The sequence below is a fragment of the Trichosurus vulpecula genome, chromosome 4, assembly GCF_011100635.1.
Source record: "Trichosurus vulpecula isolate mTriVul1 chromosome 4, mTriVul1.pri, whole genome shotgun sequence".
Classification (NCBI taxonomy): Eukaryota; Metazoa; Chordata; class Mammalia; order Diprotodontia; family Phalangeridae; genus Trichosurus; species Trichosurus vulpecula.
In genome coordinates, this window is record NC_050576.1 from 197,182,034 (window position 1) to 197,198,436 (window position 16,403).

The following is a 16,403-nucleotide window of genomic DNA, read 5'->3' on the forward strand; positions in this document are numbered from 1 at the left end:
GATCTTTCTGCCCATTGAATAGGCTTCAGGTGGGGCCAACAAAGGGAGGTCTGATTAGAGACAGGCCCACACCCTTTCACTAATTAGATGTGAGGTCCCAGGCTAGTTAGCAAACTAGTTTGCTAGTTTGAGAGAGATGTGAAGCCCTCAGAGCCCTGAGGGGAGTTGCTAAGACCAGAGCCAATGGTATGTGCCTGAGTTCTAGTCAATCAGATGGCGGCTAAGGACTGTATAAAAAGAGAGAACAGAACACAGAAACAACAAAAACTAAGGACTAAAGACTAAGATTGGAACTGGACACGATGGAGCTGGAAGCAGCAGAGCGGAGAGCAGCAGGATTCAGAAGCCAAGGGCCAGCTTCCAGAATGTGCAGAGGAGAGAGTGTTGAACACAAGAGGGAGTTGTGGAACTTGAGTGCTGAGCAGGGAGTTAGGATTTGTGAGTGATCTTCTTATAGGAGGGCCCTGGCATTGAGGGGAAGCACAAGTATGGTTTGGTTTCCTGCTATAATATTTTGTTATAATCTCGTTGTTACTATAGTGAGGTGGGCTTATCAGTTTTGGAATATTATTGCCACAATATTGAACTGGAGGCATTTGTCTTTGAGTCTGATCCTTTGGAGTCTAAATAAATGTTATACTTCCTCTGCCTTCTACCTAGAGAATTCATTATACTTTGTGATTCTGAACCATTCAGGTATGCCCATGGTCCTCTCTGAGGTCATGAATTTTGCCTTACTGATATATCACATCATCTGTTTAGCCCAAGGCAGGACCACAATACCTAACCATCCATCTTGACCAGACAGGACCATAATAGCTAGTCAATCACATCAGTACAACCAGGATGTTTGACCACTGAACCATAAAAGGGACCCCTCCCCTATTACCTAATCACTTAACAAACCCCTCCTGCCTTTTTAATGTTCATAATTTCTGCTGTGTAATCAGCATCATTACATTATAAATTTGCCTGTCTAAGTTGCTGGATCCTCTTGGAACCTAGCCCTCTTCTGAGGGGCATCGATCCTCAATAAATGCCTATACTTGGATCAGAGGTGGTCTGACTGAATTCTTTGAGATGGTGCCGCCACAACACGTCATGAAACCACAACAGTGATGTTAAAAAAAAAAGGCCATTGAAACATTTTTTTCAATCTACAGAAGAGAACAGAATGAAACTCAGAAGGATTATAGACAAGCAGGACGGTTTGAAAATTTTGTATGCAATTTATTATATACTTTTTAAAAATCAAGTGATATGAAATGAAGATTTGTGGTTTCATTTACAATCCTCTTTCTGGGTTTTACTGTATATATGGGAATGCTTGGATATTTTTTTTACATTTAAGTTGGGAATAAAAAATTTTTTTTTAAAACAGAAAGATCATTGGACTAGGAAGATAGGAGACCAGAGATCAGGTTCTGACTTGGTTCTGCTACTTACTACTCATACCATTAGAGGTGAGTCACTTTCACTCTCTGGTTCTCAGCTTCCTATAAAATATTTGTAGAGGGGCTGAGGCTGGACTGCTCTCATTCTCCTCTCAGCCCTGTCCCTGGCTTCCTCTGGATTTCACAATCATATGCCCTCTACTGCTCAGAAGAACTTCCTTCAGTGCTTGGGGTTTCCTTTATCTCCAACAGCCTACTTCCCACACTATGGAATATCCCTCTGCAAGACTGCCCCTCCCCACCCCTTCTTCCACTAGTGAGTTCCTCTGGAAGCCTCCAGTGTGTGGCGGGGCCAAGGCTGGCCAGTTTTTATTCTCCTCCCAACCCTGTTCTTGACTTCCTCTGGGCTTCAGAACTAGGTCCCTTCCCTAACCATCCACTCCACCCTTTTCAGCTTCTTTTGATGCTCCCTCTTCTCTGATTAGAATGTAAGCTCTTGAGGACAGGAACTGTCTTTTTGCTTGTACTGTATTTGTGTCTGCAGCACATAGCACAGTGCTTGACATGCTTAATAAATTCTTATTTCCTCCCTCCTGCCTCCCTTCCTTCCTACTGTTAACAGGATTTTTACTGAGCCAGTCTCTAACCTGAGAATGTTTGGGAGCTACGAAAGCAGGCCTAGAGACGGGAGTGCCAGGATTCAGGTAGTTTAATTAATCAGTGTCACAGTGAGGAATGTTCTCATAGCTGAAGTAAAAGCACAGTGTATAACCCTGTATACTTAAATCACATGTGAGGAAGGAGGGGGATGGTGGATTATAAACAATCATTTAGTGGTTTCCCATGAGAAACCCATAAATCCCACAATACAACAATTCTACGGTCCTGTCTTTGGGGGTTGTAACCACCTCCCCTAGAGTACAGAACCAGAGTTCTGTGATGAGAACAGGTTCTACAGTCTTTGATTCGCTTCACTTAAGGTCCAATGATTGTGAGCGTTGTAAGAGTGTTGATTAATCAGTTCAAGCTGCATTGTGAGCTCTGACTCCCAAGACACAGAAGCATTCATTACATACATCATATAAATAAATATGAAAATTATAAATTCCCTTCTCACTACAACGAGGGAGCTGGACCAGATGATTTCTAAGATCTCTTCTTTCTTTTACATTTCCGAGTTTTATGATCCTAAAAAATGGACTGAACTCTTTTTAAACTTCAGGGTATGGAGGGGCTACGATAATAATAATTGCTAACATTTGTCTAGTACTTACTATGTGCCAGATGCTGGTGCTCATAATAATCCTGGGAGTTAGGTACTATTATTACACCTATTTTATAGATGGGGAGACTGAGGATGACAGAGGTTAAGTGATTTGCCCAGGGTCCCACAGCTGTAAGTATCTGAGGCTGGATTTGAACTCAGGTCCTCCTGACTCTAGGCCCAAAACTCTATCCACTATGTCACCTAGCTACTCCATGATTAAAGGAAAGCAGTTTGTATATCATAAGGTATTAAGTAAAGATGAGTTATTGCTGTTATTATTGTTATATTTTTTATAAATAAGATACCAGGCAGTGAGTCAATGATGAAGTAACACACCCATAGAATGTCAGGAAACTTAGAGGAAGATCCCTGCATTTGGGCAGAAAGAACACTATGAAGAACTGAAGGACTTCCAATTCCTCTCTCTCTTTTTTTCTTCTCCTCAGCATTCCAGTCACCTGAGCAAGTGCCCACCATCAAAAAACACAGTCTTCTACCTTGCCACATTACCTACCACATTAATCTACACCCTGGGAGGTTCTGGTAAATGTTTAACAATCAATTTTCTGAGAAAGCAAGGCACACTTTTAAGTTTAATCTGCATTCTTAACATTCTTTCCTTTACTCTATTAAATCTAGACAATCAACAAAGCAAGAAATCGATCCTAGATGTGTAGAATTTGCCAGTTAATTTAACAATGAGCTCTCAGGAGCCTGTTGGAGCTGGCCCTAGCATACCCCTGCGCACTCTTTTCCAGTGTCCTAGGAAGGGACTCACGTGCTCATGTCTCCAGCACTGCTTCTGAAGCCATGCTACTAATCCATGTTGGGGAGAGGTGCGGTACCTTACCACCTCCCTCCTCTTTGTGTGTTCTTTCCCATTCTCTTTCCTGGATTCTCCATTTAGTCTAATCCCAGTCCCAAACCATGTAATATTTCCTTGCTTCGGGAGATGAGCAAATCCCAAAAGTCTATGCAGGTTTAGTTATTCTTACCCCCTTTAGAGGGGGACAGCTAGGTGGCACAGTGGATGGAATGTCAGGTCTGAAGTTAGGAAGACCTGAGCTCAAATCCAGCTTCAGACGAGTCACTTGACCCTGTTTGGCTCTGTTTCCTCATGTGTAAAATGAGCTGGAAAAGGAAATGGCAAACCACTCCAGTATTTTCACCAAGGAAACCTCAAATGGGGTTGGACATGATTGAACAACAAAAACAACACCCCCTTTAGAGAAGAGGTTGCCTTAGGTTCAGGTCCTGCCTTTCTCTCCACATGACCGTTGCTCCAGTCTCTGCCCCACTCTCATCATCTGACTATCCTAGTCCTCACCATCTGCCCTCATCTCCCCAAACAATCTCCCCTCAAAGCTATCATTCTGTTCTTTTTTTTCCTTTCCTTTGTTTGTCCCCATGACTCTACTCTGATAACTAATCTGAGCAGCACTGGAGAAGAAACTAAGAACAGGTCAAAGAAAAGGAAAATCAGAGAAAGGAAAAAGTAAGCAGTATGGCGGTCCTTCTAAAGAGTTCAGTGCCTGGGCAACTGAATATGGGGAAAGCAGAGACCCAAAATCCCAGGTTTTGCCTTTCCTCCGCAGGAGAGACTGAATCCTTCCATATGAGGAAGCTCACATTGAATATCCTAATGTAAAGACATGATGGCAATGAACAGCAGGAGCCCTTGGGACCCCAGGGCTACAGCACCGGGGATAATGACTACTCTATTACTGTTACTGATCCTTACCATGGGCCAGAGTTATCTGGAACAAAGTAGTTGAGACAGATGTCCTTCCCCTTTTTTGTGTCATGGACCCCTTTGGAGGCTGTTTGATGAAGCCTAGGGACCCATTTCTGAATAATGTTTTCAAATGCAGAAAATAAAATATATAGGATTACAGAGGAAATTAATTATATTGAAATAACTATCAAAAGTTTTTTAAAAAACAAATTTGTGGGGCGGAGCCAAGATGGCAGCTGGAAAGCAGGGACTAGCGTGAGCTCCGTACCGAGTCCCTCCAAAAACCTATAAAAAATGGCTCTGAACTAATTCTAGAACTGCAGAACCCACAGGACAGCAGAGGGAAGCAGGGCTCCAGCCCAGGACAGCCTGGATGGTCTCTGGGTGAGGTCTATCCCACACAGAGCTGGGAGCTGGGAACGGAGTGGAGCAGAACCCAGCCTGAGCGGCATGGACCAACCAGACCAGAAGCTGGGCGGAGGCGGTCCTAGCACCCTGAATCAGTGAGCTGCGGCAGTTACCAGACTCCTCAACCCACAAACACCAAAGACTGAGAAGAAGGTTAGTGGGAAAAGCTGCGGGAGTGGAAGGAGTTCACGGTTCGCTTCCAGCCCCGGGGGCAGTGGAGGTGGGGAAGCTACAGCTGTTGTTACTTCTGGCTCCAGGCCCACCTGGTGGGAGGAATTAAGTGGTGGATCAGAGCAGGAGTGCAACAGCCTGCAGAAGATCTAAGCCCAGTCTGGACTGGGGGTTCTTGGGGAAGGAGGAGTGCGGCTCTGACAGAGCTGGCACCTCCCCCCCAAACGTAGAACATAGAACTCGTTAGTCTACAAGCAGTCATACCCCACTGAAAAACTCAAGGGTCAAGTTAGTTGGTTGGGAATATGGCCAGGCAGTGAAAACGCGCCCAGATTCAGTCTCAGACTTTGCATTCTTTCTTTGCTGACAAAGAAGACCAAAACATACAGCCTAAAGAAGTCAACAAAGTGCAAGAGCCTACAACCAAAGCCTCCAAGAAAAACATGAACTGGTCCCAGGCTATGAAAGAGCTCAAAAAGGATTTGGAAAAGCAAGTTAGAGAAGTAGAGGAAAAATTGGGAAGAGAAATGAGAAGGATGCGAGAAAACCATGAAAAACAAGTCAATGACTTGCTAAAGGAGACCCAAAAAAATACTGAAAAATACACTGAAGAAAACAACACCTTAAAAAATAGATTAGGGGAAGCGCATCCCCGGAGGCGGGGGTGGGGGGGGTGGGGGGGGGAGGTTGGGGCGGGGCGCGAGGGGAGCTGAGGGGGCGGAGAGAGAGAGAGAGCGCGAGCGAGAGCGCAGCGCGAGCGAGAGCGCGGCCCGAGCAGCCGCGATCCCCGAGCGAGTGAGGGAGTGAGACCCCGGCGAGCCATGTCCGAGGAGAAGCCCAAGGAAGGAGTGAAAACCGAGAACGATCACATCAACCTGAAGGTAGTCAGGCAGGATGGGTCAGTGGTCCAGTTCAAAATTAAGCGACACACACCTCTGAACAAATTGATGAAGGCGTATTGTGAGAGACACGGCCTGTTAATGAGACAGATTCCAGTCAGATCTGATGGACAACCAATTAATGAGACGGATACCCCTGCACAGCTGGAGACGGAGGATGAAGACACAATCGATGTGTTCCAGCAGCAGACAGGGGGAGCGTGTGAGGCACACGGGCCAGAGCCCCCGGGGTCTTCCTCGGTCTTGGGATAGGGAATTGTGGGGTGCTTCTGCCCTGGCACAGGCCGCGCATCCAAACTCTTCTCTCTCTGACTCACCATACGTAGTCTGTGCGACACCCGACGATCCCCGCGGGACGATCCGACATCTTGAATTGGGCCAATGTGGCATGTTGAAGTAAAAGATTGCTGAAGTAAAAGATTCTTGCTTGTTTGTCCTCTCTTTCCTTCCTTCTCTCCCCCACTTTGCTTTGGGGGCCCGGGGTGCTGGCCTCCTGCGCTTGGGATGCTTTCTCGGCTGCAGCGTCTAATCATGTAAATACTCCACTCTAGTCACGGCAGTGGGGGGGGGGGGGTGAGTGGGGGTGCCCGTGCGTTGTCATCAGCTCAATCAGGATCCTTCCTGCTGATCAATCTGCCAGGCCCCTTGAAAGAAGCAGCAGTGGATGGGGGAGGGGTGGTAGGGATGGACAGGCCGGAGCGTGGCCTTGACCTTGGCACCTTGAGGGCCCCAAGAGCTCTGGCAGGTGAACCCCTCCTCCCCTCTCTGCCCCCACCCTGCGAGGGTCCGTGGGACAGAGATGGGCCCGCCTGTGTGTCCTCTGGATGGATCCCTGGGGCCCCACCAAGTCGCCCCATCGGCCCCTCGTGGCCTTTTTTGATCTCGAGGCGCCTCCGCTCGGGTGAACCTGCCTGCCGACCACTGACGGTGACTCTTCCTTTGGCGTTTCCGCCAAGAGACAGGGCTCAGGCCTGTCTCTTCTCTGATTTGTATGTCCTTTGTTGTCCTTTACTACTGTACACAATAAATATAGTTTGGTAAAAAAAAAAAAAAAAAAGATTAACTCATGGCAAAAGAGCTCCAAAAAGCCAATGAGGAGAAGAATGCCTTGAAAGGCAGAATTAGCCAAATGGAAAAGGAGGTCCAATGGACCACTGAAGAAAATACTACCTTAAAAATTAGATTGGAGCAAGTGGAAGCAGCTAGTGACTTGATGAGAAATCAAGATATTATAAAACAGAACCAAAGGAATGAAAAAATGGAAGACAATGTGAAATATCTCCTTGGAAAAACCAGTGACCTGGAAAATAGCTCCAGGAGAGATAATTTAAAAATTATTGGACTACCTGAAAGCCATGATCAAAAAAAGAGCCTAGATATCATCTTTCAAGAAATAAGGAGAACTGCCCTGATATTCTAGAGCCACGGGGCAAAATAGAAATTGAAAGAATCCATCGATCGCCTCCTCAAATAGATCCCAAAAAGAAATCTCCTAGGAATATTGTTGCCAAATTCCAGAGCTCCCAGATCAAGGAGAAAATACTGCAAGCAGCCAGAAAGAAACAATTTGAGTATTGTGGAAACCAAATCAGAATAACCTAAGATCTGGCAGCTTCCACATTAAGAGATCAAAGGGCTTGGAATGCGATATTCTGGAGGTCAATGGAGCTAGGATTAAAACCTAGAATCACCTACCCAGCAAAATTGAGTATCATGCTCCAAGGCAAAATATGGATTTTCAATAAAATAGAGGACTTTCAAGCTTTCTCAGTGAAAAGACCAGAACTGAATAGAAAATTTGACTTTCAAACACAAGAATCAAGAGAAGCATGAAAAGGTAATCAAGAAACAGAAATTGCAAGGGACTTACTAAAGTTGAACTGTTTTGTTTACATTCCTTCATGGAAAGATGGTGTGTATGATTCATGAGACCTCAGTATTAGGGTAGCTGAAGGGAATATGCATATATATGTATATATATGTTTATGTATATATATAAGTGAATGTGTATGTATGTATATATCTGTGTGTATATATGTATATGTGTATATATATGTATATATGTATGTGTATGTATATATATATAAAAGAGAGAGAGCAGACACAGGGTGAGTTGAAGATGAAGGGAAGATATCTAAAAGAAATAAAATCAAATTAAGGGATGAGAGAGCAACATACTGAGAGAGGGAGATAGGGAGAGATAGAATGGGGTGGATTATCTTGCATAAAGCTGGCAAGAGGAAGCAGTTCTGTGGGAGGAGGGGAGAGGGCAGGTGAGGGGGAATGAGTGAACCTTGCTCTCATCAGATTTGGCCTGAGGAGGGAATACCATACATACTCAGTTGGGTATCTTACCCCACAGGAAAGAAGAGGGAGGAAGATAAAAAAGGGGGGGATGATGGAAGGGAGGGCAGATGGGGGTGGAGGTAATCAAAAACAAACACTTTGGAAAGGGGACAGGGTCAAGGGAGAAAATTCAATAAAGCAGGATGGGTTGGGAAGGAACAAAATATAGTTAGTCTTTCACAACATGAGTATTGTGGAAGGGTTATACATAATGATACGCATGTGGCCTATGTTGAATTGCTTGACTTCTTAGGGAGGGTGGGTGAGAAGGGAAGAGGGGAGAGAATTTGGAACTCAAAGTTTTAAAAACAGATGTTCAAAAACAAAAAAAAAAGTTTTTGCCTGCAACTAGAAAATAAGATATGCAGGCAATGGGGCGTAGAAATTTATCTTGCCCTACAAGAAAGGAAGGGAAAAGGGGATGAGAGGGGAGGGGGGTGATAGAAGGGAGGGCTGACTGGGGAACAGGGCAACAAGAATATATGCCATCTTGGAGTGGGGGGGAGGGTAGAAATGGGGAGAAAATTTGTAATTCAAACTCTTATGAAAATCAATGCTGAAAACTAAATATGTTAAATAAATAAATTTAAATTAAAAAAAAAACAAATTTGTGACATCTGTCTAGCTATAGATCTTAAATAAAAATATCTGTTTTTCCACTGAAGATAGTATTTTTATTTTTTTTGTTTTCCTATGATTTTCTTTTTCTTTTTTTTAATTACATGGAAACAAAAATCTTTAACATGTTTTTATTTTTAAGTTCCAAATTCTATTGCTCCCTTTCTCCCTTCCCCCTCTCCCCCCGATGTTAAGCAGTCTGAAATAGGTTATCCATGTGCAACCATGGAAAACGTTTCTATATTAATAGTTTGAATCATCATAGTTATTGAGATGTTTTCCCTTTCCACCCCTCAACCCCAGCTAAGGCACCTCTCAACCACTCTACTCCATGATCCCCAAGCCCTTTCTAGGAAGGGATTGTCTGAACCATCCCAAAGGAAAGGAGACCTGCCACTTGAGGAAGACCTAATCTATTTCCTCAGGATGTATGGAGATCACTGAAGGTGCTGGGGCCTTGAACCAGTCACTGCAGGGGATGGAATAAGCAAGAGCCAGAGAAGGACAACCAGGAATATATTTTAAAGGAGTCTGTCCTTACCAGGTAAGTCTTCTTGCGTTGTGGATCACAGAAACAGCTAGAATGGAGAACCCTCCCCTTTCCTAGGATGGTGTTGATTTGTAGAGGACACAGCTTCTAGGAGATGGGAAACCCAACCACTATAGTCATGGACATGATAATGAAGCTATTATTTTAAAAAACAATTCCAGCCTTCATAAATGCTAGCTGTGTCAAAATGATATGGGAGGCAGAAAATCCAGCAGTTGTTCTGGTGACAATAGGCTTAATCTTTGGCTTCCTTCATAGGGAAGTGGGTGTCGTGCTTCCTTCCAACATCCCCAGTGGGCTAATTTTCTCTGATAACTGTATTTGTCAAATTTCACCAACTGGTCTGCCCATGCCAGAATGGTGGTGTAGTATAATGGCAAGCAAAGTGAGACTTTTTGCTGTTATTTCTTTTTGGAGTGCTTCTCAGCACTAAGGCAATCAAATGCCTTTGATTGAGTCTTGCCTTTGTTTGAATCAAGAATCTTTGATTGAATCAAGAGTCCTTGATTGGAAACAGTATATATACTCTGAGGTTAGCATTTTGCTTGGGGGCTTACTCACTGGAAGAATGTTCATGTGATTTGACCAGATGAGACTCTGGATAGCCATTAAGGAGCACCCCGGCTTTGAAAACCCAGATGTTGGTGCTTCTCTCTCTGGTAACTATGTATGTATTGCTATAGACAGACAGTTAGAAGCCTTGTCTGCTGATTTGTGTTATTTGCTCTGTTTATATAATTTCTGCTTGTAATTTCTGTTTGTGTTTTCTCTGAAGTTCAGGGTACTGACTTTTTCCCCTGAACTAAGTGAATGATATATGTATGTTTAATTAAAGTGAGATTTTAAACCCGCCACAATAACTGCTAGTAACATTATTACTACATGTGGCAGAAAAGACCCCTAGCTGAATCCTCCCACCACTGAAGTGGAGCTCCACCCAGAAGGCAAGATGTAATTGTCCTCAACTCAGGTTGGTCACAGGAAGTGACAGGCCATGGGGCATAGATCCAGCCTACCAAACACATCTCTTTTGGGAATTTTACCTTCTCCCCTGTAAACTACAAATGGGAGAACCAGCCACAACAGTAACTCGTCTTTATGGAAACAGGTACACACAAACCTCCACGTTAGTCACTTAAAAAGAGACAAAGGATGGTGTCTATCCAGGGCCTCTAGCTTATTTAACTAGCTTTGCAAAAGTCATTCTTCTATAAACTCCTCAAGTGTCAATGGAATCCTCATGCAGAGAGGATCTCTGCTGTGGCTCCCTTTGGCCCATGCCCTCAATGAGTCATCTGGTTGCTGTTTAAACTTACTCAAATTCCCAAGTTCCTTTGTGGTAAAAGCCTGCCCATCCTCTATTTCCCCCGTTGAGTAAATCATGTTCTAGAGTCTAGGGAGTAGTAATAGGAGAAGTCCCAAACTCTCTTACACTTAATGATTGCTCTCAATTCTCATCCTCATTCCTGTTCCCATCCTCTTTCCTTTATTCAGCAGAATTAAACATATTTCCTGCAAAACCTAGGGCAAAGACCATATTTCCCACAAACAGACTATCAGTTTCACCCTTTTTTACTTGTGCTTGTTGCTAAATCTCTCAGTTACCTTTCTGCCTTTAGATTAGAAAACCAAGAGACCAGTCTTTAGTGCTGGGCCAGTTTACTTTTATTTTCCTTAACTGGCAATCTAGTTTTTTTTAAAGACCATTAACAGAAATCTTGGGATAGTCCTACTTGTATTATCATTATCCTCCATGTTAACTTCCTTTCGTACCTATTAGGCTAATCCCTTTCCGTCTCAGTGAGAGGACTTTCCATATGCCACCAAAAGGGCCATCACAGGTTACCATGCTACTATAATTTGGCCCTCCAATCACCCCATTCTCCATATCTGTATCACCCTTCCCTTATTTAAACCCTCCATGAGTCACGATGCCATTTTTATTCAATCCTCAATACAATTAGTACAATGTAACATGAGAATAAGAACATCTGGAAAACTTTGACATAGGTATAACACAAGCTTTAATAGTCTCTCCCACATGGCAAAGAATTGAACATTGAGAGAATGTCCATTGATTGGAGAATGACTGAACAAGTTATTGTATATGATTGTGATAGAATACTATTGTGCTATAAGTAACGATAAGCAGGATGCTCTCAGAAAATCCTGGAAAGACTTACATGAACTGATGTAAAGTGAAATGAGCAGAACCAGAAGAACATTGTATACAGTAACAGCAATATTGTATGCTGATCTACTGTGAATAACTTAGCTGTTTTCAGTAATGCAGTTATCCAAGACAGTTCTGAAGGACTTATGATGAAAAATGCTATTCATCTCCAGAGAAAGAATGGATGGAGTCTGAATGCAGAATGAAGCATACTTTTTTCTTTACTTTCTTTATTTTTCTTGTTTTTTTTTTTGTCTGTGTTTTCTTTCACAGCATGACTTACATAAAAATATGTTTTACATGACTGCATGTGTATAAAATTACTTGCCTTCTCAGTAGAAGAGGGGGGGAGGGAGGGAGGGAGGAAGAGAATTTGGAACCCAAAATTTAAAAAAAAAGAATGTTAAAATTGTTTTTACATGTCACTGGGGAAAAATAAAGTTAATTAATTAAAAAATGGGAAAAAGAAAAAGAAAAAAAGTGTCTCCCATAGAGACGGTAGATACCGGGCAAAGGAAAGAGGTTGGTATCAAGTAATATAAGCTTAGTAATGAAGTCAGAATTCAGAAAGCTCTAGAAAGAAAATCATGAGCTGGTTAGGAAAGCAAGCTATGAAGGGATTATGGTGCAATAATTTTTCTCTTCACTTTTCATGGTTTTGGCAGTATCCATTTGCCTCACTGACCTTTGAAAAGCAAGTCACACCCTGCAAAGGGATGGGGAATGAGTTCCTTGGAAAGCAAAAGTCATGTTCCAAAGCAGGGTCAGCAGTCAGACCACAGGAAGGGGGAGGGAAAAAGTTGTATGAGCATGCTCAAGAGATATGCTGACCTCAGTGGGTGACTGATAGCTAACCCTGTGTAGCTCCTCAGTGCCACCTACAGCCTATGCCTTAATTTTTTTTTGTCTTATTGCTATAGCAGGCATTTCCAGAATTATATCAAATAATAGCCTGACATATAATGGGATTACAAAAAAACATCACTCCTTTGCCACAGATATAGATACTGCCTCTATGTTTCTCCATTATAAACAATGCTAGTTTTTGCTTTTAGATAAATATGGTTAATCATATTAAGAAAAGATCTATTACTTTCTATGCTTTTTAAGATCTTAAATGCTATGGATAAGTTCATATACTTGCCAGTATACTTTCCAAGGATATCCCCATAGATGATGAGGTTGATGCATGCATTGCCAGAGCTAGCTCAGTGTTTGGAGGCTCTGAGGGAAAAAGTGGGAAATAAGACGTATGAGACTGACTACCAAACTGAAGGTCTACACAACTGTTGGCCTCATTGTTGTATGTCTGTAAAGCCTGGACAGTCTACCAGAACCATGCCAGGAAACTGAATTGCTTCCATTTGAATTGTCTTAGGAAGAAGATTCTGAAGATCACGTGGCAGGATAAGATACCAGACACTGAGGTCCTTTCTTAAACTAAAGTGCCAAGCATTCAAACTCTGCTGCAGAGAGTGAAAATCCAGTGGGCTGGCCACATTGTTTGAATGCCAAACATACGTTTGCCTAAAAGAGTATTCTATGGAGAATTGACAAGACGCAAGTGTTCACCTGGAGGTCAGAAGAAATGATATGAGGACATCTCAAAGTCTCTCTGAAGAACTTTGGAATTAATTGTGTGACATGGGAGACACTGGCACAGGACCACCCAGCACGGTGTGCCCTCATCAGAAGGTGCTCTATGAGCAAAGCAGAATTGCAGTAGCTCAAAAGAAATGTGAGACACACAAATTTAGAGCCATCACTACTCCAAATTTTCATATGGATTATTTATGTCCAATCTGTGATATAGCCTTGAAGCTCATACTGATCTGATCAGCTACAACTGGATACACTGTACCTTGACTCCAACATATTGAAGTCATTTTGGTCCTCTTCATGCATGAAGGACAACAACAAACAACCAATGCTTTTAAAAAAAATAAATGAGTGCTGTGACTTGTCAAACAATTTTTTGGTAGCATCTTTTGATGTACTCATATTTTTTATTATTTTGTTACTAATATAGCCTATCATTCTTATAATTTTTCTAATGTTGAGCCATCCCCTAATTTTTGGCTTAAATCAAAGCTGGTTATGGTGAATAATCTTTTTCATATATTCTATAGTTTTTTCACTAGTGTTTTATTCAATATTTTTGTGACAATACTTGTTAGTGATATTGGTATGTAGTTTTCGTTCTCTTCTTGTCTTTCAGTGATTTAGATATCAGGACCATATTTGTTTCATAGAAGGCATTTAGTAAAATGTGTTCTGTTTCTATTTTTGAAAATAATTTGTGTAACATCCGAACTAGGGCAGCTAGGTGGTGTAGTAGATAGAGCATTGGGCCTGGAATCAGGAAGACTCATCTTCATGAGTTCAAATCTGGCCTCAGGCACTTACTAGCTGGGTGTGGTAGTTTGATTGATATGGCACTTTGTCATTATTATTGTGTTGGCTCAACCTATCCATGAGCAGCAAATATCTCTCTAATTATTTAGTCTGTATTTCTGGAAAGTGTTTTATAATTGTGATAAAATGGTTCTCAGGTGTATCTTAGGGGTCTTACAAAGTTGTTTGGGGGCACTGAGAGGAGAATTGATTTGTCCATGACCACGCAACCAGTATGCTTCACGTCTTTTTGACTCCAAGGCCAGCTCTCTATCCACTATACCATATTCCCTCTCACCCTGGAAGAAAAAAAAAAATCCAAAGAAATATTGAGGTGAAGAGAAGCGAAGCTGAGGGAGCTCAAGTCAGAGGATCTCTATATTAATAAATTCAATAAACTCACATTAAACACTTTGCATAGCAAAAGGTACCAAGATAAAAAGCAACATACTTTCTGCCCTTAAAGAGTTTGCAATCTCCATGAAATAGATGAGATAATCTGAGAATAAAGAAGAAGGCTAACACCTTGAAAAGAATAGAAAAAATTAGGAAGAGTTGCTGTGAGAATGCCCTGGGGACCCAACTTTTGTTGTTGTGTTGTTTCAGTTGTATTGGACACTTCATGACCCCACTTGGGGTTTTCTTGACAGAGATACTGGAGTAGTTTGCCATTTCCTTCTCCAGATCATTTTACAGATGGGGAAACTGAGGCAAACAGGGTTAAGTGACTTGCCCAGGTCACGCAGCTAGTAAGTGTCTGAGGCCAGATTTAACTTTAGGAAGATGACTCCAGGCCTGGCACTCTCTTTACTGAGCCACCTGGCTGCCCTTTGGGGGACCCAACTAGAGAGGAGTAAAAGGATTACTAAGTAACATTAAGGTCCCGGTGGAGGTAAAGTATGACCTCTTTTACCTGGCTCCCTCTACTAGATCCTCCTTCCTTTCTTGTTCTAGCCTCTGCTGCTATTATTTAATTTTAATACCTAACCAAACCCTAGCTCAGTGTGATATGTTTCAGACCTCATACCTGGCCAGGGTCCAAGCTAAATATGCTTTCCTCCCTAGGCTGTCAGATTCTAGAAATTATTAGTTGAGCTTTAGCATTTGCGAAGCACTTAAAAACGTCACAACACCACTGCAGAGTAGGGGCTACAGGTATTTTATGGAACCATCAATCGATCGGGATGTATTAGGTGCCTACTATGGTGTCAGGCTCTGTGCTAAGTATAGGCGATCAAGGGATAAAGGTAAAATAGTCCCTGCCCTCAGGGAGCTTACCTTCTAAAGGAATGATGTAGAGACAACATGTACAAATATGAGGTCTATTATCCATCCATCTGTCCATCATCTATCTATCTATTTATCTATCTGCCTAACATCTATATCTAGCTGGCAAATCTGGCTATCTAGTCATCTATTGGTGTCCCCAAAGTCTTAGTGAGGTTTTAAACTTTAATAGCACTAAGACTGAAATTACCATAAGACTTTTGGGACTCACTGGGACAAATATAACATATACACGTGCTCAAAATGAGTATAGTCAGTTATGCTATAATGTTGCAAAAATGCAAATTTGTTCCAATGCGATCGATGTAATAGGGCACATTTTAAGCAGAACACGAATTCCGGGTTTGCTTCTACACAATTTCTTCTGAGAGAAAGTGAGAATGCAAAAAATGGTACCTTCACTATAACTCCACAAGCTGCAAGCCCTCTGGTGCCCACTTCCACGAGCAAAATTCAGGTTTTTTCCAAAGTAAAATGCCAAAATTTATTATTTATTTCCTAGTGCAGTAGGAGCCGGGGGCAGAGATGGAGGGCTGATCTGAACCATCCTTTCCTTCCTGGAGTTGCAGCCTGCCCAACGGGCAGACTTTGCCAGCCAGGCTAGTGGAACAAGGAGCAGGCTGAGCAAGAGACTAAGGCTCCAGACAGCCCAAGGCCACAGACACTACCACTATTTATTGTAGTATTTGTGTATTTCTTAACCATTTAACATGTATAAAACTGTATGACCATTTTAAAGTTCATACACACACACATATATATACATATGTGTGTGTGTGTGTGTATATATATATATATACACATATGTGTGTATGTATGTGTATATATGTGTATACCTACATATCTGAATGACATTGATAAAATTCTGGGACATTGTGGCACTAACCTCATTTTCCCCATAAGCCCTGTAGTTTTTTTGTTCTGTGATCTTGCATAGCTTGGTGCTTTTTGGGGAACACATGTGTCATGTTATAGCAGAAATGACTTACAAGGTAGCTTGGGGAAGGAGGGCACTAGCAGCTTTGAGGGGAATCAGGAAAGGCTTCATCTAGACCAGTGGGGTCGAACTCAAATTCAGCTGGGGCCAATAAACCGTACATAAGGGTGGGTCACATATTGACTTGGGAAACTATCTATTAATATTAACTGTTTTATTGATTT

At 42.3% G+C, this 16,403-nt stretch overlaps 1 protein-coding gene across 1 annotated transcript; it reads left to right on the top strand.

The window, feature by feature from the left end:
- The first annotated feature begins 5,796 nt into the window (after window positions 1–5,796).
- On the top strand, window positions 5,797–6,126 carry LOC118846990 (small ubiquitin-related modifier 3-like). Its single transcript, XM_036755644.1, has one exon. It carries the CDS (start codon window positions 5,797–5,799, stop codon window positions 6,124–6,126), a length of 330 nt encoding a protein of 109 aa, XP_036611539.1.
- The last annotated feature ends 10,277 nt before the right edge of the window (window positions 6,127–16,403 follow it).

What these genes read in the sequence shown, in the direction of transcription:
- LOC118846990 (XM_036755644.1), top strand. Translation starts at nt 5,797, where the DNA reads ATGTCCGAGGAGAAGCCCAAGGAAGGAGTGAAAACCGAGAACGATCAC.